General features: G+C 44.2%; 1 protein-coding gene across 4 annotated transcripts in view; it reads right to left on the reverse strand.

Moving 5' to 3' along the window:
• adgb (androglobin) overlaps positions 1-27681 on the reverse strand; it is a 105968-nt gene that overhangs the window by 40969 nt on the left and 37318 nt on the right. For all 4 annotated transcript variants that reach the window (XM_055872124.1, XM_055872123.1, XM_055872122.1 and 1 more), the window contains 10 exons: positions 23286-23467; positions 22897-22995; positions 20539-20633; positions 19836-20010; positions 19481-19565; positions 15491-15641; positions 6527-6569; positions 2050-2206; positions 1878-1941; positions 1-61 (listed from right to left, as the gene is read on the reverse strand). The exon at positions 1-61 is cut by the window's left edge and continues 53 nt beyond it. In XM_055872124.1, the coding sequence (XP_055728099.1) occupies positions 1-61; positions 1878-1941; positions 2050-2206; positions 6527-6569; positions 15491-15641; positions 19481-19565; positions 19836-20010; positions 20539-20633; positions 22897-22995; positions 23286-23467 (1112 nt within the window). The remainder of the gene's footprint in view (positions 62-1877; positions 1942-2049; positions 2207-6526; positions 6570-15490; positions 15642-19480; positions 19566-19835; positions 20011-20538; positions 20634-22896; positions 22996-23285; positions 23468-27681) is intronic.

A 27681-nucleotide genomic window follows, 5' to 3' on the forward strand; every position in this document is an offset into this window, starting at 1 on the left:
AGTGGGTGGAGCCTACAGGGCAGTTCAGAGCCATGGATGACACTTTGGAGGAGATGGTGCTCTGATGACAAAATCAGGGATGTCATTCCATTTATCAACACCATCACACCGTTTTCACTCCATGTACTGTATGGATGCTCTTAAAACTCTTACCAATAAAAGTCTGTGTTTGAGCTAAATAATTCTGGGCATTTTTGCATCAATCAACTGAGCCCGCCGGAGTCAGCCATTAGCCTGTGGGATGGCTGGGAGCAGCGGTAGAGCGGTTTTTGTGAGACGAGAGAGGATCTTCCGAATTCTTTCGCTCAAGTAAAAAAGTCTGTAAACGGTTTGAACGGTTTGAGCTGCAAACTATTATGATCCCATTCTGAAAAGCTGAGGCTGTCACGAACATGTACGTGTCGTCTGTTTCACGACGTTCAGAGGCCGCATGGGAACCAAAGACGCCACCGTCCCAGCTCCCTACAAAATTACTGTGCAGTAAAAATGACTGGAAGTGAATGTTATTTTTTCTACACGGAATATAATACACATTTATAGATGTTTCCCATCAAACCATAATTCTTTCTGAATTATCTTTTTTTGCCATGTATTTGTGTGTTATTCAATCTGTTTCTATGGGCTAATAGCAGTTAGGGCAAATTCAATGTTTCATCAAATAATGTTTCCACTTAAGTGATAATGCCCGAGAAGCCGGTGTTTGGAGGATATATTGGCACAGGTGTTCGTCGAGGGCCGGAAAACCGTGCCAATATATCCTCCAAACACCGGCTTCTCGGGCATTAACACTTTTATACAACGTGTTATGTTGTATAAAATAATGATTGACATTTAAAAACTTTATTTTGATTAATTTATTCATACTATTTCATCCTTCCACAAGATGTCCCAACACAAATCTAGGGTTTCTAGAGACGTGACCCAGTTGTTCAGTCTTTTTGTTCTGTATCTATGGACGCGAGCGACCCAGTAGTTCGTTCTAAATGTGCCATTACCATACTGGCTGTCAACGTTCTCATCCCATGCTTGCTAGCTAGCCAGCTACAGCTAATTTACAGTCACATCAAAAAGCGCAGCCAGAATAACAACAGTAGCAGCATTTGCACAAGCTGTTTTCTAGTGACATTTATTTGGACACATCCATTACAATGAGCTAATGAGGCGCGATTTCACCTGGCATAGAAAATGTGCTCACTCGTCAGAACACTGTTGTTCAGAGGAACTAGCCAACAACACAGCTACAGTAACACAATCACATCAAACTGGAAAGTTGGAAAGAGTGCATTTCATTTTTTTTTTTTTTAATCTATTTACTTTTTTGGGGGAATATATCCATAAAAATTATGTCAGCTGATTCATGATTCATGACTGGTTGAGAAACACTGCAAGCCTGCCTCGTCCCGACACGTTCATTACTATGGGATAGCAGGAGATCGAATTTCAATATTGAAACAATGTTGCAAATGTCGGAGACAGACAGCAAGGTTTATACAAATCTCCACTGTTGAAAACTAAATGTTAGTCTAAAAGACATGTGAGATAATGTCTAGATGCTTTTTATAGTGGAAGTCAAGTTTATAAATTGCATGGCTGGGCTGATGAGACAGTGGATTGCGCAGTCAGATGGAACAGATTTAATAAGCATTTTAACGCCATAGATTTAGCCGGTGGCAACTTGTGGAATAGAGGCCGGCTGGAATGCGGTTTTAACCAATCAGCATTCAGGAATAGACCCACCCGTTGTATAAATATTTTGTATACCTACAGGGGTCCTAAAATACAAAATCTTTTTTATTAATATCCTAAAACAATTCCATATGTTAGGTTAGTAGATATCATTGAAAAAAAGCTTAGACCTTACTTAGGAATACATTTACCTTGAAATGGGATTTCTGGAAATGGTTTGGATACGTGTTTGGCTTGTGGAAAACCACAAGTGTCCTGAAAAACAGAATTTTGCATCAACCCCTTGGACTGTAAGAGAAAGGGTAGTGGTCTTCAGAGCCATAGAAACACAGTACTACATAGCTATAAACCAATGGGTCTTACTGGAAGCACTTGGAGAAGTCATCCAAGTCTACCCAGGACTCCTGTAACATAGGCTTCTCAGAAACAAACAAATCCTGAGACTTCAGCAGTGCCGGGCTGGGCTCCTTAGCCTGTTTGGACCGCTCTGCGGCTGGGGCAGTCTCACACACCTCCTGATCTGCAGAGAGGACAGGTCACAGAGTGACTATGGCTGAAATGTTGGAGAACATCTCAAACGGACACAGATCATGATGAGAAAGCGTTGTGTACAAGCTATAGAATTGATTGGTTAGCTGCTTTTGATCTATATTATTGTGAGCTACAAAGTATATGAGAGAAATTCATGAACTATACAGTAGATCAAACATGATTAAAGTATATGAGAGTTATTCATGAACTGTACAGTAGATCAAACATACAGTTGAAGTCGGAAGTTTACATACACTTAGGTTAGAGTCATTAAAACTTGTTTTTCTACCACACCACACATTTATTGTTAAACTATAGTTTTGGCAAGTTGGTGAGGACATCTACTTCGTGCATGACACAAGTAATTTTTCCAACAATTGTTTACAGACAGATTATTTCACTTATAATTCACTGCATCACAATTCCAGTGGGTCAGAAGTTTGCATACACTAAATTGACTGTGTCTTTAAACAGCTTGAAAAATTCAAGAAAATTATGTCATGGCTTTAGAAGCTTCTGATAGGCTAATTGACATAATTTGAGTCAATTGGAGGTATACCTGTGGATGTATTTCAAGGCCACCTTCAAACTCAGTGCCTCTTTGCTTGACATCATGGGAAAATCAAAAGAAATCAGCCAAGACCAAAGAAGAAAAATTGGAGACCTCCACAAGACTGGTTCATCCTTGGGAGCAAATTAAAAATGCCTGAAGGTACCATGTTCATCTGTACAAACAATAGTACGCAAGTATAAACACCATGGGACCACGCAGCCGTCACACCGCTCAGAAAGGAGACTGTCTCCTAGAGATGAACGTACTTTTGTGCGAAAAGTGCAAATCAATCCCAGAACAACAGCAAAGGACCTTGTGAAGATGCTATATCGACATAACCTGAAAGGCCGCTCAGCAAGGAAGTAGCCACTGCTCCAAAACCGCCATTAAAAAGCCCGACTACAGTTTGCAACTGCACATGGGGACTAAGATCGTACTTTTTGGAGATATGTCCTCTGGTCTGTTGAAACAAAAATAGAACTGTTTGGCCATAATGACCATCGTTATGTTTGGAGGAAAAAGGGGATGCTTGCAAGTCGAAGAACACCATCCCAACCATGAAGCACAGGGGTGGGAGCATCATGTTGTGGGGGTGCTTTGCTGCAGGAGGGACTGGTGCACTTCACAAAATAGATGGCATCATGAGAGAGGAAAATTATGTGGATATATTGAAGCAACATCTCAAGACATCAGTCAGAAAGTTAAAGCTTGGTCACAAATGGATCTTTCAAATGGACAATGACCCCAAGCATACTTTCAAAGTTGTGGCAAAATGGCTTAAGGACAACAAAGTCAAGGTATTGGAGTGGCCATCACAAAGCCCTGACCTAAATCCTAGAGCCAATTAGTGGACAGAAATTAAAAAGTGTGTGCGAGCAAGGAGGCCTACAAACCTGACTCAGTTACACCGGCTCTGTCAGGAGGAATGGGCCAAAATTCACCCAGCTTGTGGAAGGCTACCCAAAACGTTTGACCCAAGTTAAACAATTTAAATGCAATGCTACCAAATACTAATTGAGTGTATGTAAACTTCTGACCCACTGGGAATGTGATGAAAGAAATAAAAGCTGAAGTAAATCATTATCTCTACTATTTTTCTGACATTTCACATTCTTAAAATAAACTGGTGATCCTAACTAACCTAAAACAGGGCATTTTTACTAGAATTAAATGTCAGGAAGTATGAAAAACTCAGTTTGAATGTGTTTGGCTAAGGTGTATGTAAACTTCCGACTTCAACTGTAATCAAAGTAAATGAGAGCTCATCATGAACTGTCCAGTAGATCAAACAATCAACATATACGAGAGTTATTCATGAACTACAGTGGGGGAAAACGTATTTAGTCAGCCACCAATTGTGCAAGTTCTCCAACATAAAAATATGAGAAAGGCCTGTAATTGTCATCATAGGTACACTTCAACTATGACAGACAAAATGAGAGAAAAAAATCCAGAAAATCACATTGTAGGATTTTTAATGAATTTATTTGCAAATTATGGTGGAAAATAAGTATTTGCTCACCTACAAACAAGCAAGATTTCTGGCTCTCACAGACCTGTAACTTCTTCTTTAAGAGGCTCCTCTGTCCTCCACTCGTTACCTGTATTAATGGCACCTGTTTGAACTTGTTATCAGTATAAAAGACACCTGTCCACAACCTCAAACAGTCACACTCCAAACTCCACTATGGCCAAGACCAAAGAGCTGTCAAAGGACACCAGAAACAAAATTGTAGACCTGCACCAGGCTGGGAAGACTGAATCTGCAAAAGGTAAGCAGCTTGGTTTGAAGAAATCAACTGCGGGAGCAATTATTAGGAAATGGAAGACATACAAGACCACTGATAATCTCCCTCGATCTGGGGCGCCACGCAAGATCTCACCCCGTGGGGTCAAAATGATCACAAGAACGGTGAGCAAAAATCCGAGAACCACACAGGGGGACCTAGTGAATGACCTGCAGAGAGCTGGGACCAAAGGAACAAAGCCTACCATCAGTAACACACTACGCCGCCAGGGACTCAAATCCTGCAGTGCCAGACGTGTCCCCCTGCTTAAGCCAGTACATGTCCAGGCCCGTCTGAAGTTTGCTAGAGAGCATTTGGATGATCCAGAAGAAGATTGGGAGAATGTCATATGGTCAGATGAAACCAAAATATAACTTTTTGGTAAAAACTCAACTCGTCGTGTTTGGAGGACAAAGAATGCTGAGTTGCATCTAAAGAACACCATACCTACTGTGAAGCATGGGGGTGGAAACATCATGCTTTGGGGCTGTTTTTCTGCAAAGGGACCAGGACGACTTATCCGTGTAAAGGAAAGAATGAATGGGTCCACGTATCGTAAGATTTTGAGTGAAAACCTCCTTCCATCAGCAAGGGCATTGAAGATGAAACGTGGCTGGGTCTTTCAGCATGACAATGATCCCAAACACACCGCCCGGGCAACGAAGGAGTGGCTTCGTAAGAAGCATTTCAAGGTCCTGGAGTGGCCTAGCCAGTCTCCAGATCTCAACCCCATAGAAAAACTTTGGAGGGAGTTGAAAGTCCGTGTTGCCCAGCAACAGCCCCAAAACATCACTGCTCTAGAGGAGATCTGCATTGAGGAATGGGCCAAAATACCAGCAACAGTGTGTGAAAACCTTGTGAAGACTTACAGAAAACGTTTGACCTCTGTCATTGCCAACTATTGAGATAAACTTTTGTAATTGACCAAATACTTATTTTCCACCATAATTTGCAAATAAATTCATTAAAAATCCTACAATGTGATTTTCTGGATTTTTTTTCCTCATTTTGTCTGTCATAGTTGAAGTGTACCTATGATGAAAATTACAGGCCTCTCTCATCTTTTTAAGTGGGAGAACTTGCACAATTGGTGGCTGACTAAATACTTTTTTGCCCCACTGTATACAGTAGATCAAACATAATCATTGTCTATAGCAACATTTGAAGTCTTTACAAATTAAACCCCAAAACTAAGGAAATTAATAAGTATCAGCTGAATAGATAGGATCGATTTTTTTATGACACATTTTATGGCTTTGAGATAGTGTCGCTATTAAATATAAATAGCAGTGTTTTTCTAGTGACTCATACAGAAATCGCTCTGTGCTGATCTACAATAGGCCATGTGGCATCTGGGGCCCATACATTTAACATATATTCAGGAGACTCAGATCAACACTGCTCACTCCCACATAATAATTCCATGTAAACACACATATCATTGATCATATATCAGTGAAGTTCCACTCAAAGAGAAGACGATCCTTGTGGAGCTACATAGGGATATAGGCAAACGCGCCGTACTGAGCAATGGTCATCCTGTTACTCCAATGGCAGGTGTTACCGGGCAACGAAAAGAGGGGAGAGAGGGAGGCTGGATAATTGGACGGTTGTCATAAAGCATAATCCCAGCCGCATCTTCAAAGAGTCTCAGCCAAGGAGGGAGGGTAAGGGGGGAAGAGGATGGGAGGGAAGGAGGAGAGGAAGGGGGGGGGGGGGGGGGGGGGACGGTTCCTAAACACATCTGTACATTGCACTAATAGTGACATACCATGGCTTTACAAACCACCATCAAATAAATGGATGCACTTCTTACAGTAATATTAATGAAATATAAGTTGGTTTTCACAATATGTTATTGTCACTTTCAGTGATAGTAATGAATCACATTGATCAGTGTATAGCACTGTAGTGTTATGTGATGTATGTACTGTGTGGTGTGGTTGGGTAGAATTGAGATAGCCTTTACCATTGGTTGTATTGTCATCCTTCTTCTTCTCATCTGCTATAATCTAAAGGGATATAGAGATGGGGGGAGAAAGAACCAGTTACAAACATTGGGGGAGAGGAAGAGGCAAGGAGAGAGAGAGAGAGAGCGAGAGAAACAGAGAGAGAGAACCTGAAAGGCATGTCACAGTTGAGCAGCAGAGGGTCTATACAGTAGATGCCTGTAGTAATCCTCCTATCCCAACTGAACTGCAGACAGAGAGACAGAGAGACAGAGAGAGAGAGAGAGAGAGAGAGAGAGAGAGAGAGAGAGAGAGAGAGAGAGAGAGAGAGTGAGAGAGGGTGAGAGAGCGTGAGAGCTATCTGGCACGGGAACACCAGGCAGACATACCTCAATGTGACAAGGCAAGGGGGACTCCTTCCTCCCCAGCTAAATGAACACTGCATGTAGACTGTAATCATGTTACTTAGCTTGTTAACAGATGTAGAGGGCAGGCATTGTGTTGTGTACCAGAGCATGTTTCTCAGTTCCAGGGATTACGAAACTGTTCCAGGGATTACGAAAACACTTACATGTCATGTTCCTCTCAACAAGCTAATTAAGACATACTGTAGAGGGGCTGAATCGGGAAATGGCACCCTATTCACTACATAGAGCACTACTTTTGACCAGGGCCAATAGGGCACTGTAGGGCAATATATTATTTGGTGCATCTACAGTGCATTCTGAAAGAATTCAGACCCCTTGACTTTTTCCACATTTTGTTAGGTTAGAGCCTTATTCTAAAATTTATTAAATATTTCTTTCCCTCATCAATCTACACACAATACCCCATAATGACAAAGCAAAAACAGGTTATTACATAAGTATTCAGACCCTTTACTGAGTACTTTGTTGAAGCACCTTTGGCAGAGATTACAGCCTTGAGGGCTTGCAAACTATTACAGACTACAAAAGGGAAGCACAGCAACGAGCTGGCCAGTGACACGAGCCTACCAGACGAGCTAAATCACTTCTATGCTCGCTTCGATACAACCAACACTGAGGCATGCATGAGAGCATCAGCTGTTCCGGACGACTGTGTGATCACGCTCTCCACAGCCGACGTGAGTAAGACCTTTAAACAGGTCAACATACGCAGAGCCAGACGGATTACCAGGATGTGTGCTCCGGGCATGTGCTGACCAACTGGCAGGTGTCTTCCCTGACATTTTCAACATGTCCCTGATTGAGTCTGTAATACCAACATGTTTCAAGCAGACAACCATAGTCCCTGTGCCCAAGAACACAAAGGCAAACAGCCTAAATGACCACAGACCCGTAGCTCTCACGTCCGTAGCCATGAAGTGCTTTGAAAGGTTGGTAATGGCTCACATCAACACCATTATCCCAGAAACCCGAGACCCACTCCAATTTGCATACCGCCCAAACAGATCCACGGATGATGCAATCTCGATTGCACTCCACACTGCCCTTTCCCACCTGGACAAAAGGAACACTTACGTGAGAATGCTCTTCATTGACTACAGCTCAGCGTTCAACACCATAGTACCCTCAAAGCTCATCACAAAGCTAAGGACCCTGGGACTAAACACCTCCCTCTGCAACTGGATCCTGGACTTCCTGACGTGCCGCCCCCAGGTGGTGAGGGTAGGTAGCAATACATCTGCCACGCTGATCCTCAACACTGGAGCTCCCCAGGGGTGCGTGCTCAGTCCCCTCCTGTACTCCCTGTTCACCCACAGCTGCATGGCCAGGCACAACTCCAACACCATCATTAAGTTTGCAGACGACCCAACAGTGGTAGGCCTGATCATCGACAACGACGAGACAGCCTATATGGAGGAGGTCAGAGACCTGGCCGGGTAGTGCCAGAATAACAACCTATCCCTCAACGTAAGCAAGACTAAGGAGATGATTGTGGACTACAGAAACAGGAAGACCGAGCACGTCCCCATTCTCATCGACGGGGCTATAGTGGAGCAGGTTGAGAGCTTCAAGTTCCTTGGTGTGCACATCAACAACAAACTACAATGGTCCAAACCCACCAAGACAGTCGTGAAGAGGGCACGACAAAGCCTATTCCCCCTCAGGAAACTAAAAAGATTTGGCATGGGTCCTCAGATCATCAAAAGGTTCTACAGCTGCAACATCGAGAGCATCCTGACTGGTTGCATCACTGCCTGGTACAGCAATTGCTCGGCCTCTGACCGCAAGGCACTACAGAGGGTAGTGCGTACGGCCCACTACATCACTGGGGCTAAGCTGCCTGCCATCCAGGACCTCTACACTAGGCTGTGTCAGAGGAAGGCCCTAAAAATTATCAAAGACCCCTGCCACCCCAGTCATAGACTGTTCTCTCTACTACCGCATGGCAAGCGGTACCGGAGTGCCAAGTCTAGGACAAAAAGGCTTCAACAGTTTTTACCCCCAAGCCATAAGACTCCTGAACAGGTAATCAAATGGCTACACGGACTATTTGCATTGTGTGCCCCCCCAAACCTTCTTTTAGCACTGCTGCTACTCTCTGTTTATCATACATGCATAGTCACTTTAACTATACATTCATGTACATACTACCTCAATTGGGCCGACCAACCAGTGCTCCTGCACATTGGCTAACCGGGCTATCTGCATTGTGTCCCACCCACAACCCGCCAACCCCTCTTATATGCTACTGCTACTCTCTGTTCATCACATATATGCATATATGCATCACTTTAACCATATCTACATACTAGCTCAATCAGCCTGACTAATCGGTGTCTATGTAGCCTTGCTACTTTTATAGCCTCGCTACTGTATATATTTTTACTGTTGTTTTATTTTTTTACCTACCTCTTGTTCACCTAATACCTTTTTTGCACTATTGGTTAGAACCTGTAAGTAAGCATTTCACTGTAAGGTCTACACCTGTTGTTTTTGGTGCACGTGGTGCAAATGATTTTTGGTGCAAATGAACAAATGAGTATTTGATTTGAGTATTCTTGGGTATGACGCTACAAGCTTGGCACACCTGTATTTGGGGAGTTTCTCCCATTCTTCTCTGCAGATGCTTTCAAGCTCTATCAGGTTGGATGGGAAGTGTTGCTGCACAGCTATTTTCAGGTCTCTCAAAATATGTTTGATCAGGTTCAAGTCCGGGCTCTGGCTGGTCCACTGAAGGACATTTAGAGACTTGTCCCCAAGCCACTCATGCATTGTCTTGTTTGTGTGCTTACGGTCGTTGTCCTGTTGGAAGTTGAACCTTCACCCCAGTCTGAGGTCCTGAGCGCTCTGGAGCAGGTTTTCATCAAGGATCTCTGTACTTTGCTCCGTTCATCTTTGCCTTGATCCTGACTAGTCTCCCAGTCCCTGCCACTGAAAAACATCCCTACGCATGATGCTGCCACCATCATGCTTCACCGTAGGGATTGTGCCAGGTTTCCTCCTGACGTGACGCTTGGCATTCAGGCCAAAGAGTTCAATCTTACTTTCATCAGACCAGATAATCTTGTTTCTCATGGTCTGAGAGTCTTTAGGTGCCTTTTGGCAAACTCCAAGCGGGCTGTCATGTGCCTTTATCTGAGGAGTGGCTTACGTCTGGTCACTCTATAATAAAGGCCTTATTGGTGGAGTGCTGCAGAGACGGTTGTCCTTCTGGAAGGATCTCCCATCCCCACAGAGGAACTCTAGAGCTATGTCAGTGTGACCATCGGGTTCTTTGTCACCCCCCTGACAAAGGCCAATCTCCCCTGATTGCTCAGTTTGGCTGGGCAGCCAGAAAAGTATTGGTGGTTCCAAACTTCTTCCATTCAAGAATGATGGAGGCCACTGTGTTCTTGGGACCTTCAATGCTGAAGACATTTTTTGGTACTCTTCCCCAGATCTGTGCCTCAACACAATCCTGTCTCTGAGCTCTGTGGTCAATTCCTGATTCCAGCTCTGTGGTCAATGTCTTGATTTTTGCTCTGATATGGACTGTCAACTGTGGGACCTTATATAGACAGGTGTGTGCCTTTCCAAATGTTTTATTGTATTATTTCACCTTTATTTAACCAGGTAGGCTAGTTGAGAACAAGTTCTCATTTACAACTGCGACCTGGCCAAGATAGAGCAAAGCAGTGCGACACAAACAGCACAGAGTTACACATGGCATAAACAAATGTGCAATCAATAACACAATAGAAAAGACTATATACAGTGTGTGCAAATATAGTAAGATTAGGGAGGTAAGGCAATATATAGGCCATAGTGGCGAAATAATTACAATTTAGCAATTAAACACTGGAGTGACAGATGTGCAGAAGATGAATGTGCAAGTAGAGATTCTGGGGTGCAAAGGAGAAGAAAAAAAATAACAATATGGGGATGAGGTAGTTGGGTGAGCTATTTACAAATGGGCTATGTACAGGTGCAAAGATCGGTAAGCTGTTCTAACAGCTGATGCTTAAAGTTAGCGAGGGAGATATGTCTCCAGCTTCAGTGATTTTTGCAATTCGTTCCAGTCATTGGCAGCAGAGAACTGCAAAGAAAGGCAGCCAAAGTAGGAGTTGGCTTTGGGGGTGTCCAGTGAAATATACCTGCTGGAGTGCGTGCTACAGGTGGGTGCTGCTATGGTGACCAGTGAGTTGAGATAAGGCGGGGCTTTACCTAGCAAAGACTTATAGATCACCTGGAGCCAGTGGGTTTGGCGACAAATATGAAGTGAGGGCCAACCAACGAGAGCATACAGGTTGCAGTGGTGGGTAGTATATGGGGCTTTGGTGACAAAACGGATGGCACTGTGATAGACTGCATCCAATTTGCCGAGTAGAGTGTTGGAGGCTATTTTGTAAATGACATTGCCGAAGTCAAGGATCGGTAGGATAGTCAGTTTTACGAGGGTATGTTTGGCAGCATGAGTGAAGGATGCATAGTTACGAAATAGGAAGCCGATTCTAGATTTAATTTTGGATTGGAGATGCTTAATGGGAGTCTGAAAGGAGAGCTTACAGTCGAACCAGACACCTAGGTATTTGTAGTTGTCCACATATTCTAAGTCAGAACCGTCCAGAGTAGTGATAGTAAACGGGCGGGCGGGTGTGGGCAGCGATCGGTTGAAGAGCATGCATTTAGTTTTGCTTGCATTTAAGAGCAGTTGGAGGCCACGGAGGGAGTGTTGTATGGCATTGAAGCTTGTTTGGAGGTTTGTTAACACAGTGTCCAAAGAAGGGCCAGATGTATACAGAATGGTGTTGTCTGCATAGAGGTGGATCAAGGAATCACCCGCAGCAAGAGCGACGTCATTGATATTTACAGAGAAAAGAGTCGGCCCGAGAATTGAACCCTGTGGTACTCCCATAGAGACTGCCAGAGTTCTGGTCAACAGACCATCCGATTTGACACACTGAACTCTATCTGAGAAGTAGTTGGTGAACCAGGCGAGGCAGTCATTTGAGGAACCAAGGCTGTTGAGTCTGCCGATAAGAATACAGTGATTGATGGGAGTTGAAAGCCTTGGCCAGGTTGATGAAGACGGCTGCACAGTATTGTCTTTTATCGATGGTGGTTATGATATCGTTTAGGACCTTGAGTGTGGCTGAGATGCACCCATGACCAGCTCGGAAACCAGATTGCAAAGCGGAAAAGGTACGGTGGGATTCGAAATGGTCGGTGATCTGTTTGTTAACTTGGCTTTCAAAGACTATATCTATCCTACCCTGCCTTTCTATAGGTCTGTAACAGTTTGGGTCTAGAGTGAAGAGGGGGATGACTGCGGCAACTTTCCAATCTTTAGGGATCTCAGACGATGCGAAAGAGAGGTTGAACAGGCTAGTAATAGGGGTTGCAACAATTGCGGCGGATCATTTTAGAAAGAGAGGGTCCAGATTGTCTAGCCCAGCTATTTGTAGGGGTTCAAGTTTTGCAGCTCTTTCAGAACATCAGCTATCTGGATTTGGGTGAAGGAGAAATGGGGAGGCTTGGGCAAGATGCTGTGGGGGGTGCAGAGCTGTTGACCGGGGTAGGGGTAGCCAGGTGGAAAGCATGGCTAGCCGTAGAAAAATGCTTCTTGAAATTATCGATTATTGTAGATTTATCGATGGTGACAGTGTTTCCTAGCCGCAGTGCAGTGGGCAACTGCTCTTATTCTCCATGGACTTTACAGTGTCCCAGAACATTTTGGAGTTTGTGCTACAGGATGCAAATTTCTGTTTGAGAAAGCTAGCCTTTGCTTTCCTAACTGCCTGTGTTTATTGGTTCCTAACTTCCCTGAAAAGTTGCATATCGCGGGGGCTATTCAATGCTAATGCAGTACGCCACAGGATGTTTTGTGCTGGTCAAGGGCAGTCAGGTCTGGAGTGAACCAAGGGCTATGTCTGTTCTTAGTTTTTTTTTTTTTATTGAATGGGGCATGCTTATTTAAGATGGTGTGGAAAGCACTTTTAAAGAATTACCAGGCATCCTCTACTGACGGAATGAGGTCAACATCCTTCCAGGATACCCGGGCCAGGTCGATTAGAAAGGCCTGCTCGCTGAAGTGTTTTAGGGAGCGTTTGACAGTGATGAGGGGTGGTCGTTTGACCGCGGACCCATTACGGACGCAGGCAATGAGGCAGTGATCGAACTCTGCAGGCTAACTCCACCCCCTTTGGCAGTTCTATCTTGGTGGAAAATGTTGTAGTTGGAGATGGAAATTTCTGAATTGTTGGTGGCCTTCCTAATCCAGGATTCAGACAAAACATGTCTAATCAATAAAATTTACCACAGGTGGACTCCAATCAAGGATGATCAATGGAAACAGGATGTACCCAAATTCAATTTCGAGTCTCATAGAAAAGGGTCTGAATACAAATTTTTATACATGTTTGCAAATTTATAAAAAAAAACATGTGTTTTCGTTTGTCATGATGAGGTACTGTGTGTAGATTACTGAGGATTTGTTTTATTTAATCAATTTTAGAAAAACAGCTGTAAAGTAACAAAATGTGGAAAAAGTGAAGGATTCTGAATACTTTCTTAAGGCACTGTTTGTTATCTCACTGAGTCTACATTTAAACCGAACCTAACCTATAACCGGACCGTCACCTTGTGCATTACTGCTCCACAGTGGAAAAAACTGACATCCCAAAAAACACAAACTATGAAACACATAAATGGCTCCCAGCCTCCCATGCATATGCTACTTCCTGCCCCTAACACAAACATTTCAAATTGAAACTAAATATAATACGAAATAACATTTTTTCTTTAGTAAATAAAAACTAGTAAATCAGATCTGAAAGATAACTGAAACTAAACTTTAAAAAAATAAAAATTGAAATAGAAACGAATATACAATAATCACAAAATGACATTAACCTTGGTTCCGTGAACAGACACAACTACAGTACGTTATTTCCCTCCAGCAGCAGGCCTACAGTGGGCATGGTACGGTTCTTCCCAAAGTATGTAAGAGTGGCACTGCGCCACGTCGTGCACTGGCTGTGCCACTATGTAATAAATACAACAATGTTATAATTTAAGGGTATTTTTTTGCTCTAGATTTCAGGAAATGGTCTCCCCCCACCGTACTCAGCAGAACCACCTTGTTAAAAAATCTGGGGGAGAAACCTGCACGGGTACGGTCTTTCAATCACATCTTTCATGGGGCCGACTCCAATCCAACCGTGAAGTGACTTTCATTTTCAGCAGCAAGTGTCAGCCAGAGTTGGCCTGTTGTCTTAAGACACACTTCTCAACCTCTAAGCTACTTCCTACTATAAGTGTCTGCAATGAAAGACACGGAAAAGTCAAGACAACTCGAGCTGAACTGTGTGAAATGCAGAAGGTCACTGTAGTAGTTGAATCATTAATTGCTCGTAGCTCAACGGGGTCAGTGACATGTACGAAACTGCAGCATTATGGGGCCTGTTGCATTCTGGGATATGTAGACATGTAGTATGGCTGACGCTGTGTCACTGTGGTGGGCTTAGGTGGTGAACCACATTCTTAGCATTCCTGGGGTAAAAAACAGCTCTTCAATGGGAAAGTCTGCTTCGGCTTTACTTTAAAATAGCTGAGAGTGCCCAGTAGTCCAGAGCATTACGGAGATCATGTTATTGTCACCTTTGGGAGATACAAAAGGTTCACTTCACTCTGTTGGATTAAGGTTGGGCTGGGCGGATGATTATAGAAATATACCCTCACATTACATATGGCCCTGAGCACACAGGAACACACAGACGCACACACACACACACCAAATGACCCTGCCCGAAACAGTGCTAACCCCTCTATCGTTACGCAAGAGGGCGATTTATTATTAATGCATTTTTTTGTGTGGTGGCATCAGGCAGCAGCTAGGAGTGAAGTGTAATGAACCCCCTAGGAGACACAGACACTGATGGCTTACCATCTAATTGAGCTGCATTTCTATCGCCAGAACATACGACCTCTCCCTTTATGTGACTTTCTCTCTATCTGTTTTTTCCCCCGTCTTTAGTACAGATCTCCCCCTGGTCACCGGTCGCCTGGGAGACAGCAGAAGTGACATTGGGACGGGGGCGAGTGAGTATCGCGTTGTCGCTGCAACTGAAGTTGCCCTGATGAACCCTAAACAGACTAGCAGAATATGAGAGAGAAAGAGAGAGAGAGCGAGAGAGGGAGGGAGAAAGAGCGAGAGAGAGAGGGAGGGAGGGAGAAAGGACAAAGGGAGAGAGAGAGAGAGAGAGAGAGAGAGAGAAAGAGAGAGAGGGAGGGAGAAAGAGCGAGAGAGCGAGAGAGAGCGAGAGCGAGAGAGAGGGAGGGAGGGAGGGAGAAAGGACAGAGGGAGAGAGAGACTAGAGCAGAGAGAGATCTTATGACCCACTAAAGGCTTAATGCTTTTGGTCAGTGTATGAGTTTATGTCTACTAACAGCAAGAGATCTAGCAGGAAGTCTAGTTCTGTACACATCTCTGATGGAGTTTGGGGGAAAATATATTTTCAAGACCCCCTCTAATGGACCAGGTCAGGTGTGGCTCAGTGGCTGTGGTGTCCATTCTACCTCAGCTGTGTCCACTTCGTACAGTGAGATGATGCTGTGTCGTGCAGTACTGGGCTCCGGGGCCCCTCGGCTCTCGCTCTCCTCTGTCTCGGCGAAGGACGCCAGCGTGGAGCTGCATGCACGCTTCCTGTGACTGCTCTGCTGGGCCTCCCTTGGAACACATGTCATACACATCATATCATGTACAAGCATCATATACACACACATCATTCACATCAAATCACATATGGGAACATCACGCATATATCATATCACCTACAGGATCATACACAGACAGACACAGGTCATATCAAATACACGCATCGTAGATCTATACACATCACGCACCATGGGCAGTATAACACAGTTATTCACACTGTCAAAACATACAATGACAGACTACATTATATAGTACAGTAACCAAAGTGATATGTCAATGTACACTGTTACAAACCAACACAACATTTTGCATACAGACGTAGAATCTTAATTTGATCACCCTGTTGCAGGATTATTTGAAAACGTGTAGTGTATTTGAGAATCAAAAAAGGCCTCTAAAGTTTGCAATTTTCACTTCATTACAATCCAAATAATAAATCCAATTTCCTGTTGCTGCAGAATGATTTTCCTGCTGTAGGAAACTGGCTCAAATGAATATCCTACATCTGTAATAGTCATGGGGGAACAATGAAAGTAGTCTTTGAGATAGGGGAGAGAGTATTGAAACATTCAGTATAGATCAGGTCTAGTTCACCTAGTGGACATTCAGTACATGCACTCCTAAAGTGCCTTCAGAAAGTATTCACACCCCTTGACTCTTTCAAAAGGTTGTTGTGTTACAAAGTAGGATTAAAATGGATTTCATTGTCATTTTTTGTCATTGATCTACACAAAATACTCTAATTTCAAAGTGGAAGAACAATTCTAACATTTGTCAAATCTAAAAAATAAAACACTAATATATCTTGATAAAATACGTTTTCAACCCCCTGAGTTGATACATGACTACTGACGTCTGTAGCCAGGAAATGCTTTGAAAGGCTGGTCATGGCTCATATCAACACCGTTATCCCAGAAACCATAGACCCATGCCAATCTGCATACCGCCCCAACAGATCCACAGATGCAATCTCTACTGCACTCCACACTGCCCTTTCAAAACTGGACTAAAGGCACACCTATGTGAGAATGCTACTCATTGACTACAGCTCAGCGTTCAACACCATAGTGCCCTCAAAGCTCATCACTAAGCTAAGGACCCTGGGAATAAACACCTCCCTCTGCAACTGGATCCTAGACTTCCTGACTTGGCCACCCCCCAGGTGGTAAGGGTAGGTAACAACACATCTGCCACGCTGATCCTCAACACGGGGGCCCCTCAGGGGTGCATGCTCAGTCCCCTCCTGTACTTCCTGTTCACTCATGACTGCATGGCCAGGCACGACTCCAACACCATCATTAAGTTTGCTGACGACACAACAATGGTAGGCCTGATCACCGACAACAATGAGACAGCCTATAGGGAGGTCAGAGACCTGACCTGGTGGAGCAAGGACAACAACCTCTCCTTCAACGTGATCAAAACAAAGGAGATGATTGTGGACTACAGGAAAAGGAGGGTCGAGCACACCCCCATTCTCATCGACAGGGCTGTAGTGGAGTAGGTTGAGAGCTTCAAGTTTCTTGGCGTCCACATCACCAACAAACTAACATGGTCCAAGGACACCAAGAGAGTCGTGAAGAGGACACGACAAAACCTATTCCCCTCAGGAGACTGAAAATATTCGGCATGGGTTCTCAGATCCTCAAAAGGTTTTACAGCTGCACATTCGAGAGCATCCTGACGGGTTGCATCACTGACTGGTACGGCAACTGCTCGGCCTCCGACCGTAAGGCACTACAGAGGGTAGTGCATACGGCCCTGTACATCACCAGGGTTAAGCTTCCTGCCATCCAGGACCTTAATGCCAGGCGGTGTCAGAGGAAGGTCCTAAAAATTGTCAAAGACACCAGCCACCCTAGTCATAGACTGTTCTCTCTGCTACTGCACGGCAAGCGGTACCGAAGATCCAGGTCTAGGTCCAACAGGCTTCCAGACAGCTTCTACCCCCACGCCATAAGACTCCTGAACAGCTAATAAAATAGCAACCCGGACTATTTGCATTTACCCCCCCCCCCCCCCCCCCCCCGGCTGCTACTCTCTGTTATTATCTATGCATAATCCCTTTAATAACTCTACCTACATGTACATATTATCTCAATTACCTCAACACCGGTGCCCCCGCACATTGACTCTGTACCGGTACCCCCTCTATATAGCTCCCTATAGTAATTTACTACTGCTTCATTTGTTATTCTTATCTCTTACTTTTTTGGGTGGTTATTTTCTTTGAACTGCATTGTTGTAAGTAAGCATTTCACTGAAAGGTCTACAACTGTTGTATTCGGCGCATGTGACAAATAACATTTGATTTGATACATGTTAGAATCATCTTTGGCAGTGATTACAGCTGTAAGTCTTTCTGGGTAAGTCTAAGAGCTTTGCACAACTGGATTGTACAATATACGCACATTATTCTTTAAAAAAAAAACTTTAAGCTCTGTCAAGTTGGTTGTTGATCTTTGCTAGACAGTCATTTTTAAGTCTTGCAATGATTTTCAAGCCGGTTTAAGTCAAAACTGTAACTAGGCCACTCAGGAACATTCAATGTTGTCTTGGTAAGCAGCTCCAAAGTATATATTTGTGTTTTAGGTTATTGTCCTGCTGAAATGTGAACCAGATTTTCCTGTAGGATTTTGCCTCTGCTTAGGTCTATTCCATTTATTTTTGTCATAGAAACTCCCTTGCCGATGACAAGTATACCCATAACATGAAGCAGCCACCACCATGCTTGAAAACATGAAGAGTGGTACTCAGTGATGTGTTGTGTTGGATATGCCCCAAACGTAACTTATATTCAAGACATAATGTTAAGTTCTTTGACACACTTTTTGCAGTTTAACTTCAGTGCCTTATTGCAGACGGGTTGCATGTTTTTGAATAATTTTGTTCTGTACAGGCTTCCTTCTTTTCACTCTGTCAATTGGATTAGTCTTGTGAAGTATCTACAAAGTTGTTGATGCATTCAAATGTTTCTCCTATCACAGCCATTAAACTCTGCAACTGTTTTATAGTCACCATTGGCCTCATGGTGAATTCCCTGTGCGGTTTCCTTCCTCTCCGGCAACTGAGTTAGTAAGGACGCCTGTATCTTTGTAGAGACTGGGTGTATTGATACACCATCCAAAGTGTAATTAATAACTTCACCATGCTCAAAGGGATATTCAATGTCTGCTTTTTTAAATTATACTTTACATATAGGTGCCCTTTTTTTACGAGGCATTGGAAAACCTCCCTGATCTTTATGGTTAAATATGTGTTTAAAATTCACTGTTCAACTGAGGGATCTTACAAATAATAGTAAGTGTTGGGTACAGAGATGAGGTTAGACAGTCATTCAAAAATCATGTTAAACACTACTATTGGACACCGATTCTATGCAACATATTATATGACTTATTAAGCACATTTTTACTCCTGAACTTATTTAGGATCGCCATAACAAAGAGGTTGAATACTTGTTGACTCAAGACATTTCAGCTTTTCATATTTCATTAATTTGTAAAAATGTCTAAAAACATAATTCCACTTTGACATTATGGGTTATTGTGTGTAGGCCAGTGACACATAATCTCAAGCTGTAACACAACAACATGTGGAAAAAGTCAAGGGGTGTGAATATTTTTTAAAAGGCACTGTATCTGAGACATACAGATAACTATGTCCAGCAACTGTCTGTGTCTGAGGCATGGACTAGACTGCTTCCGCCCACATTGCAAGAGCCTAGCCAAGATGTTCTCACTCTATGGGGTATAATGCACGCACACATGCACACTGGTCTGGTTAGACTCCACTGACTGCCTCAATTTGTCCATTCAGAATAAATCCACTGTGTATGGTACAGTACATACATCTCAGCAGGCATGGTCAACAGCCTGTAGTTGAGGAAGGGGCTGGATATCTCGATGAACTGCTCTGGTTTCACCACCGCAGGCTCTGTGCAGAGAAACAACACGGGTTATGATGTAAAACTTTGGATTTTTCTACGACCGTTTATAGTTTTCTAAGATTTAAATTGTTTTTGTCACAGTGTACTGATTTCAAAGGCCCCCCAGAACCTCAACTTAAATCTCCTTCTTCCCTCTCGCCATCCTTTCATGTCCACCCTCAGCCCCATCTCACCCCTCACCCCACCGTTGCGCAGCCCCCCCCCGCATCACCCCTTATCCTCCATCCTAACCAACTTTCACCCCCTCCCTCTCTCACCCCGGGGCTCGTCTGTAATTGTGGTCTCCTTGCGGGGTCGGATGAGTTTCCAGCGGGGCACGGCGGGTGGTTTGGGGGGTGCCACCAGAGGGCAGGCGCGGGTACGGGTCACCAGGACTGGGTGGCTGTAGAGCCGAGATAGACCGTAGTGCCTCAGCCGCTCCGACGAATCCGCCTGGAACAGCACAGGAGATAGAAAGACTGCAGCTGCTAAGAACTGATACAGGGTCAGATCTTCTTCATGGTCCTAATGGCTAACGTTAGGATTGAGGATGTGTCTGTGGTTTAGGGGGGGGAAGTTCTACAGTATCTAGAGTTAGGAAACCAGGGATGAATCTTGGAATTAGAAGGGTGTATCAATTATGGAAGACGAGTGGCAAGTCTAACGATCCATATTGGGCAGAACATGCCCCAGAACTGAAGACTCCATTGGCACGTTTCATCTCCTCCGTCCCCCCCGCTGGTTCTGAGGCCTGGGTACATTCGTATAGGCTATTACGGGTTGTAAGTTACATGGAAAGTGATCCGTTTCAGTGCACATTTTGTAAATAAGCGTTAAGCACGTTTCAGATGTAGCCAGTGCCTGAAATTGCTTTAAAATGTAGAATATTTAAACTGTCCTAGGCTCATTTACAACGAGAAATATACTTATCACCACAGCTGGATAGCTTATGGTATTTATATGAAGAATGTTGGACCGTACCATCTGTCCCAGTACAGAGGTCTTCTTCTCCAGGAGGTGTAGTGGCTGGTAGCTGGCACACACCACCATCTCTGGAGCAGGAGGGGGTGAAATACCTGACCAGGGCAGGAGACACACACACACACACACCCAGAGTGCTCAGGAGACATGCTTTTCATTAACAGGTCCAATAGAGGGGCATGACACCAACAATGGGAGGGGGGGAACGTGGGAGTGAGAGAGAGAGAGTGTGAGAGGGAGCTTGCGAGAGAGATATAATACTGCGTAGAGAGAGAGAAATTGTGAAATGGCATGTACAATTAGCTTCATGACATTTCACATTTCATGGGTCAGCTGAGGACATGGATCCTATAATGAGAGGAGAGAATAAGAGGAATGCTCAGGAGAATCACTTGTTTCTAGGCGTCACAGAAAATAAAATAAAAAATATTTAAAATGTTCAAATAAGTAAAAAGATATTGAGAATCTTGACAGAGATTCTTGAATTCAAAGTGACTTTCACAGAGATTGTGGCGGCGTTAACTCCCATCGGAGGTCTTGGAGACAGAAGCCATTGTGTGGTGCAGAGAAAGGAGATGCCTTGCTATCTGAGGCACCATTTGACTCTTCCACAGACAATCTCACTATGCATCACATGATGAGCATATAGGCCAGGAGACATGGAAAATCTATTTGAGTAATCACTGGATCTGTGAGGGACTGATATAGAAGCTGCATTCATAGAGAATTGAACGGAGAAGGAATGAGTCGTGCTGAATCTATGCAAGGTTAATAATACAACCGAATCTAAATGAAAAAGCAAGGCAAATGTATCTATGATATAAATACAATGTTTAGTGTGTGTGGTGTGTGTACCTCAGGCACAAAAGATTTAAGGATTGGTGCCAAATCACTGCAGTTTAATCTCCCACGTGTTAATTATCATTGAGAGAGAGGGAATGGGAGAGAAGAACATGTTTTAAAGAGGGAGTTTGAAAAAGTGTGTGTGTGCATGCGTGCGCGAGAACGGATGAGAAAATAAGGGTGCTTTCATAAATTAATTTTGGCTTTCTACAGAGCACTTGTTTGAGTGTGCCACAACGCAGAACAGCTGATGAATTTACGAACGCCAACACCCATTGAAAATGACAGGTGACAGTCAAGGTTGGCAAAAAAAGTTAGTCACTAACACTAGATAATATGAAAACAGCCTAACCAGCTCTGCTAGGGCGAGTAAAATGGTCAGAGTGAAGCGTTCTCTCATTTGTGTCTGGAAGGAGCTAGCAAGCTAGCCGACGTTAGCCAGTTAGCTTGGGTGCTTGACTGCCGTTGTGATGTCAGAACGCACGAATCTACCCTACTCCTCCGCCAGAGCGTCCAGTGTGCGCTTTGAACGCTACGAGAGCGAAACGATCAGAATTTACGAACGGACAACACTCTGAATTTATGCACGGCCCAGAGCGCACTCTGACACACTGGAGGCAATTTACGAACGCACCCCAAGACAGGCAGAGATCGAGGGAGGGGGCATGAGCTAAAGAGAACCCGTGCAGGCAGAACAGTTTAAACAAAATCACTCTGTACACAGCAGTACTTTAAATACACACAATATTGCTGTTGAGATTGTTTTTTGATTATGCAGACATTCAGCTCAGACACCCATACATACCCCACAAGACATGCCAGGAGTCTCTTTACTGTCCCCAAGTCCCAAAAAAATTCACAGCAACGCACAATTCTATACAGAGCCATGATCGCATGGAAATCCCATCTCCGATTACTCAAGCAAACGACAGGATGACCTTTAAAAAAACAGATTCAACAACAACTCAACAACTGTGAGGGTACACAAACAAGCACACAACATGTTTTGTGGTTGTATTGTTTGAATAATTGTCTGTTGTTGAATTGTTTGTATATCATTTTATTTTAAATGTGTGTTACTGTCCTTGTCTATCGTCTTGCTGGAAGATGCAGTTGCGGCCACGTTGGCAAACCGGGTTTTTGGCTAAAATGTCTGGGTAAAGTTCATAATGCGATGACCCCAAGGGCCCCAGGAACAGTGGAAACAAAATAGACCCACAGCATCAAATATTCACCACCGTATTTTAAAGTAGGTGTGGAGTTCTTCACTGCTTCATATCCTTCTTTCGACGCCAAACTCACCACTGTTTCTAATCTCATGTCATCTGACCACAGCACCAGCTCCAATCCAAGTGCAAACGCCGTTAAGCCGACTCCATGTGTTTACATTTGTTGGATGACATGAAAATAGAGCTCTTCGGCCACGCACACCAGTGGTGGGTTTGGCGTCGAAAGAAGGATGTGATAAGCAGAAAAAAAACATACCCCAAAAAATTGGACCTGTATGTAACTTACTGTCTGTAGTGGGCTGATTGGAAGTGTTGGGCTGGACAGCATTGGGCTGAGATGCCTTTCTGTCTTTATCCACATCTTTCCCTTTCTTCTTGGCTGAATCTGACACCAACATAACAGTCATTAGGGAAACGTAAATACAGGAGTGAGTAAGAAGACGGGAAAGGCAGTGGTATACTTTCTCCCACAGACAGTTAAGTTCATCCGTTGATTAACTTAAACACTCGATTAGATAAAACAGCCCACACACACAGAAGTGATCCTAATCTAATCAATGATTTAAAAGACTCTCTTAATTAAAGACGTTTAATCAGTGCGTGTGTAAATTGCTATCTGTGTCAGGTTTAGTGGGACGGACAGACAGGAGGAGAGAGAGACAGACAGAGCAGCACCTTTGCTTTTCTCCGGGGTTCTGGTTGCTGTGGGAGACTCGCCCTTGCACTCGTTGAGCCTGGACTCCCTCACTCCGGAGGTTTCCCTGGTCAGGGGCTTCTCCTCCGAGCTCTCCTCCACATACTGGAATTTGGGAACGGTGTCCTTCAGGAAGTCCCAAACCTTGCCCAGGTACCGGGACCTGAGAGATTGGACACATCACACTGTAAAACTATTTACCCAGTTGTTTATCAATGATCCCACATGACTGGATATGTAATGGTCACATAACGTACTAACAACTAACCAAGTGTTAGATTTATAGAATGAGATGGGTTAGCGCTGGGCAAAAGAATAAAGAAGGTTGATGACTTCAGGATAAATAAAGCACTTAACTATTTAAAATGTTATTTGTGTCTGGTATCTAATTTCAGTCCTGTCGATTGGCCACCCTGACACATAATATATGTCAAAACAGATGAGTGTTGTTATGAGTGGTGTTCATTTAGCTCCGGGCATGTTCCATATTCATTCATTTCAGGCTTTGTTGAAAGATTTCTTGCCAGTGATTCCAACACAAGCCTTTCCATTTAGGATAACTGAATGATCAAATCACATCTAATTTTATTTGTCACACACACACGTGTTTAGCAGATGTTATTGCGGGTGTAGCGAAATGCTTGTAGAGGGTTGTCATTAGGCTTATTCTTACGATGACTCATTGACAGCTGCCTGCTCTGGAGTGCCTGTGAAGTTGTGGCTGGAGTTAAAATAGTAATGTTAGCTGCTGACAGTGTGTGTGTGTGTCAGTGGAGGCTCCTTAGAGGAGGAGGGGGAGGACCATCCGACTCAGTGAATTTCAGAAAAATACAAATAGTGTTTTTTTTTTTTTACCAAATAACTGATTATCTTACGGCAAAAAAGACCTTCTGGATATCAGGACAGCGATCACTCACCTCGGATTAGACAAAGATTTTTTCTTCAACAGGACATACTCCGAACAACCGACAAGGCCAACATCCCAGTTATTTGCAAGAGGAAGAGACTCAGGTACAGAGGACACAGAGCGGGGTGCAAGTGGGAAAGCTGCCGTTACCATCAATATTACTTGCCAACGTGCAATCATTGGACAATAAATTAGACGAGGTACCATCACGAATATCCTACCAATGGGACATCAAAAACTGTAATATCTTATGTTCCACCGAATCGTGGCAGAATGATGACATGGATATTCAGCTAGCGGGATATGCGCTGCACCGGCAAGATAGAACAGCACAGGGGGGTAAGTAAGACGGGGGGGGGGGGGGGGGGGGGGGCGGTCTGTGCATATTTGTAAACAACAGCTGGTGCACGAAATCTAAGGAAGTCTCTAGATTTTGCTCGCTCGAGTATCTTGTGATAAAATGCAGACCACACTATTTGGCTAGAGTTTTAAACTACAGCTAATATTTTCGTGGCTGTTTATTTACCGCCACAGACGGATGCTGGCACTAAGACCACAATCAGTCAGCTGTATAAGGAAATAAGCAAACAGGAAACCGCTCATCAAGAGGCAGCGCTCCTAGTGGCCGGAGACTTTAATGCAGGGAAACTTAAATCAGTTATACCTAATTTCTATCAACATGTTAAATGTGCAACCAGAGGGAAAAAAATTCTGGATCACCTTTACTCCACACACAGAGACGTGTACAAAGCTCTCCCTCACCCTCCATTTGGTAAATCTGACTACAATTCTATCCTCCTGATTCCTGCTTACAAGCAAAATGAAAGCAGGAAGCACCAGTGACTCGGTCAATAAAAAAGTGGTCAGGTGAAGCCGATGCTAAACTACAGGACTGTTTTGCTATCACAGACTGGAACATGTTACGGGATTCTTCCGATGGCATTGAGGAGTACACCACATCAGTCTCTGGCTTTATAAATAAGTGCACCGAGGACGTCGTCCCCACAGTGACTGTACGTACATACCCCAACCAGAAGCCATGGATTACAGGCAACATTCGCACTGAGCTAAAGGGTAGAGCTACAGATTTCAAGGTGTGGGACTCTAACCCGGAAGATTATAAGAAATCCTGCTATGCCCTCCGACGAACCATCAAACAGACAAAGCATCAATACAGGGCTAAGATTGAATCGTACTACACCAGCTCCGACGCTCGTCTTATGTGGCAGGGCTTGTTAACTATTACAGACTACAAAGGGAAGCACAGCCGTGAGCTGCCCAGTGACAAGAGCCTACCACACGAGCTAAATCACTTCCATGCTCGCTTCAAGGCAAGCAACACTGAGGCATGCATGAGAGCATCAGCTGTTCCGGATGATTGTGTGATCACGCTCTCCACAGCCGACGTGAGTAAGACCTTTAAACAGGTCAACATACACAAGGCGCGGGGCCAGACGGATTACCAGGATGTGTCCTCCGGGCATGTGCTGACCAACTGGCAGGTGTCTTCACTGACATTTTCAACATGTCCCTGATTGAGTCTGTAATACCAACACGTTTCAAGCAGACACCATAGTCCCAGTGCCCAAGAACACAAAGGCAACCTGCCTAAATGACTACAGACCCGTAGCCATGAAGTGTGTTGAAAGGCTGGTCATGGCTCACATCAACACCATTATCCCAGAAACCCTAGACCCACTAATTTGCATACCGCCCAAACAGGTCCACAGATGATACAATCTCTACTGCACTCCACACTGCCCTTTCCCACCTGGAAAAAAGGAACACCTCTGTGAGAATGCTATTCATTGACTACAGCTCAGCGTTCAATACCATAGTACCCTCGAAGCTCATCACAAAGCTAAGGATCCTGGGACTAAACACCTCCCTCTGGAACTGGATCCTGGACTTCCTGACGTGCCGCCCCCCAGGTGGTGAGGGTAGGTAGCAACACATCTGCCACGCTGATCCTCAACACTGGAGCCCCTTGGGGGTGCATGCTCAGTCCCCTCCTGTACTCCCTGTTCAGCCACGACTGCATGGCCAGGCATGACTCCAACACCATCATTAAGTTTGCAGACGACACAACAATGGTAGGCCTGATCACCGACAACAATGAGACAGCATATATGGAGGAGGTCAGAGACCTGGCCGGGTGGTGCCAGAATAACAACCTATCCCTCAACGTAACCAAGACTAAGGAGTTGATTGTGGACTACAGGAAAAGGAGGACCGAGCACGCCCCCATTCTCATTGACGGGGCTATAGTGGAGCAGGTTGAGAGCTTCAAGTTCCTTGGTGTGCACATCAACAACAAACTAGAATGGTCCAAACCCACCAAGACAGTTGTGAAGAGGGCACGACAAAGCCTATTCCCCCTCAGGAAACTAAAAAGATTCGGCATGGGTCTTGAGATCCTCAAAAGGTTCTACAGCTGCAACATCGAGAGCATCCTGACTGGTTGCATCACTGCCTGGTACGGCAATTACTCGGCCTCCCACAGCAATGCACTACAGAGGGTAGTGCGTACGGCCCAGTACATTACTGGGGATAAGTTGCCTGCCATCCAGGACCTCTACACCAGGCAGTTTCCGAGGAAGGCCCTAAAAATTGTCGAGGACCCCAGCCACCCCAGTCATAGACTGTTCTCTCTACTACCGCATGGCAAACGATACCGGAGTGCCAAGTCTAGCCAAGCCTTAAGACTCCTGAACAAGTAATCAAATGGCTAACCGGACTATGTGCATTGTGTGACCCCCCCCCCTCAACCCCTCTTTTACACTGCTGCTACTCTTTGTTTATCATACATGCATAGTCACTTTAACTATACATTCATGTACATACTAACTCAATTGGCCCGACCAACCAGTGCCCCTGCACATTGGCTAACCGGGCTATCTGCATTGTGTCCCGCCACCCTCCACCCCCTCTTTTACACTACTGCTACTCTCTGTTCATCACATATGCATAGTCACTTTAACCATATCTACATGTACATACTAACTCAATCCGCCCGACTAACCAGTACCTATATATAGCCTGGCTACTGTTAAAGCCTAATTACTGTATATAGCCATACTACTGTTTTTTTTTCACTGTTGTTTTAATATTTTTTACTTACCTATTGTTCACCAAATACCTTTTTTGCACTGTTTGTTAGAGCCTGTAGTTAAGCATTTCACTGTAAGGTCTACACCTATTGTATTCGGTGCATGTGACAAATAAACTTTGATTTGATTAAAACAGACTTTTCAATTAATTTCTCAAAAACACCCTCTAGGGTAGCACCATGGTGTAGCCGGAGGACAGCTATTTTCCATCCTCCTCTGGGTACATTGACTTCAATGATGTTTCGGCATTGAGTAATTGTCTCTGGCCCCATCCCAGTTAGGGGGAGTGATGAGCTCTACAGTAGAGTCTCAACTCAATTGCTGGTTGAAAACAGTTTTCTGCCCCTCCCAAAAGATATA

Source organism: Salvelinus fontinalis, chromosome 20 (assembly GCF_029448725.1).
Source record: "Salvelinus fontinalis isolate EN_2023a chromosome 20, ASM2944872v1, whole genome shotgun sequence".
Taxonomy (NCBI): domain Eukaryota; kingdom Metazoa; phylum Chordata; class Actinopteri; order Salmoniformes; family Salmonidae; genus Salvelinus; species Salvelinus fontinalis.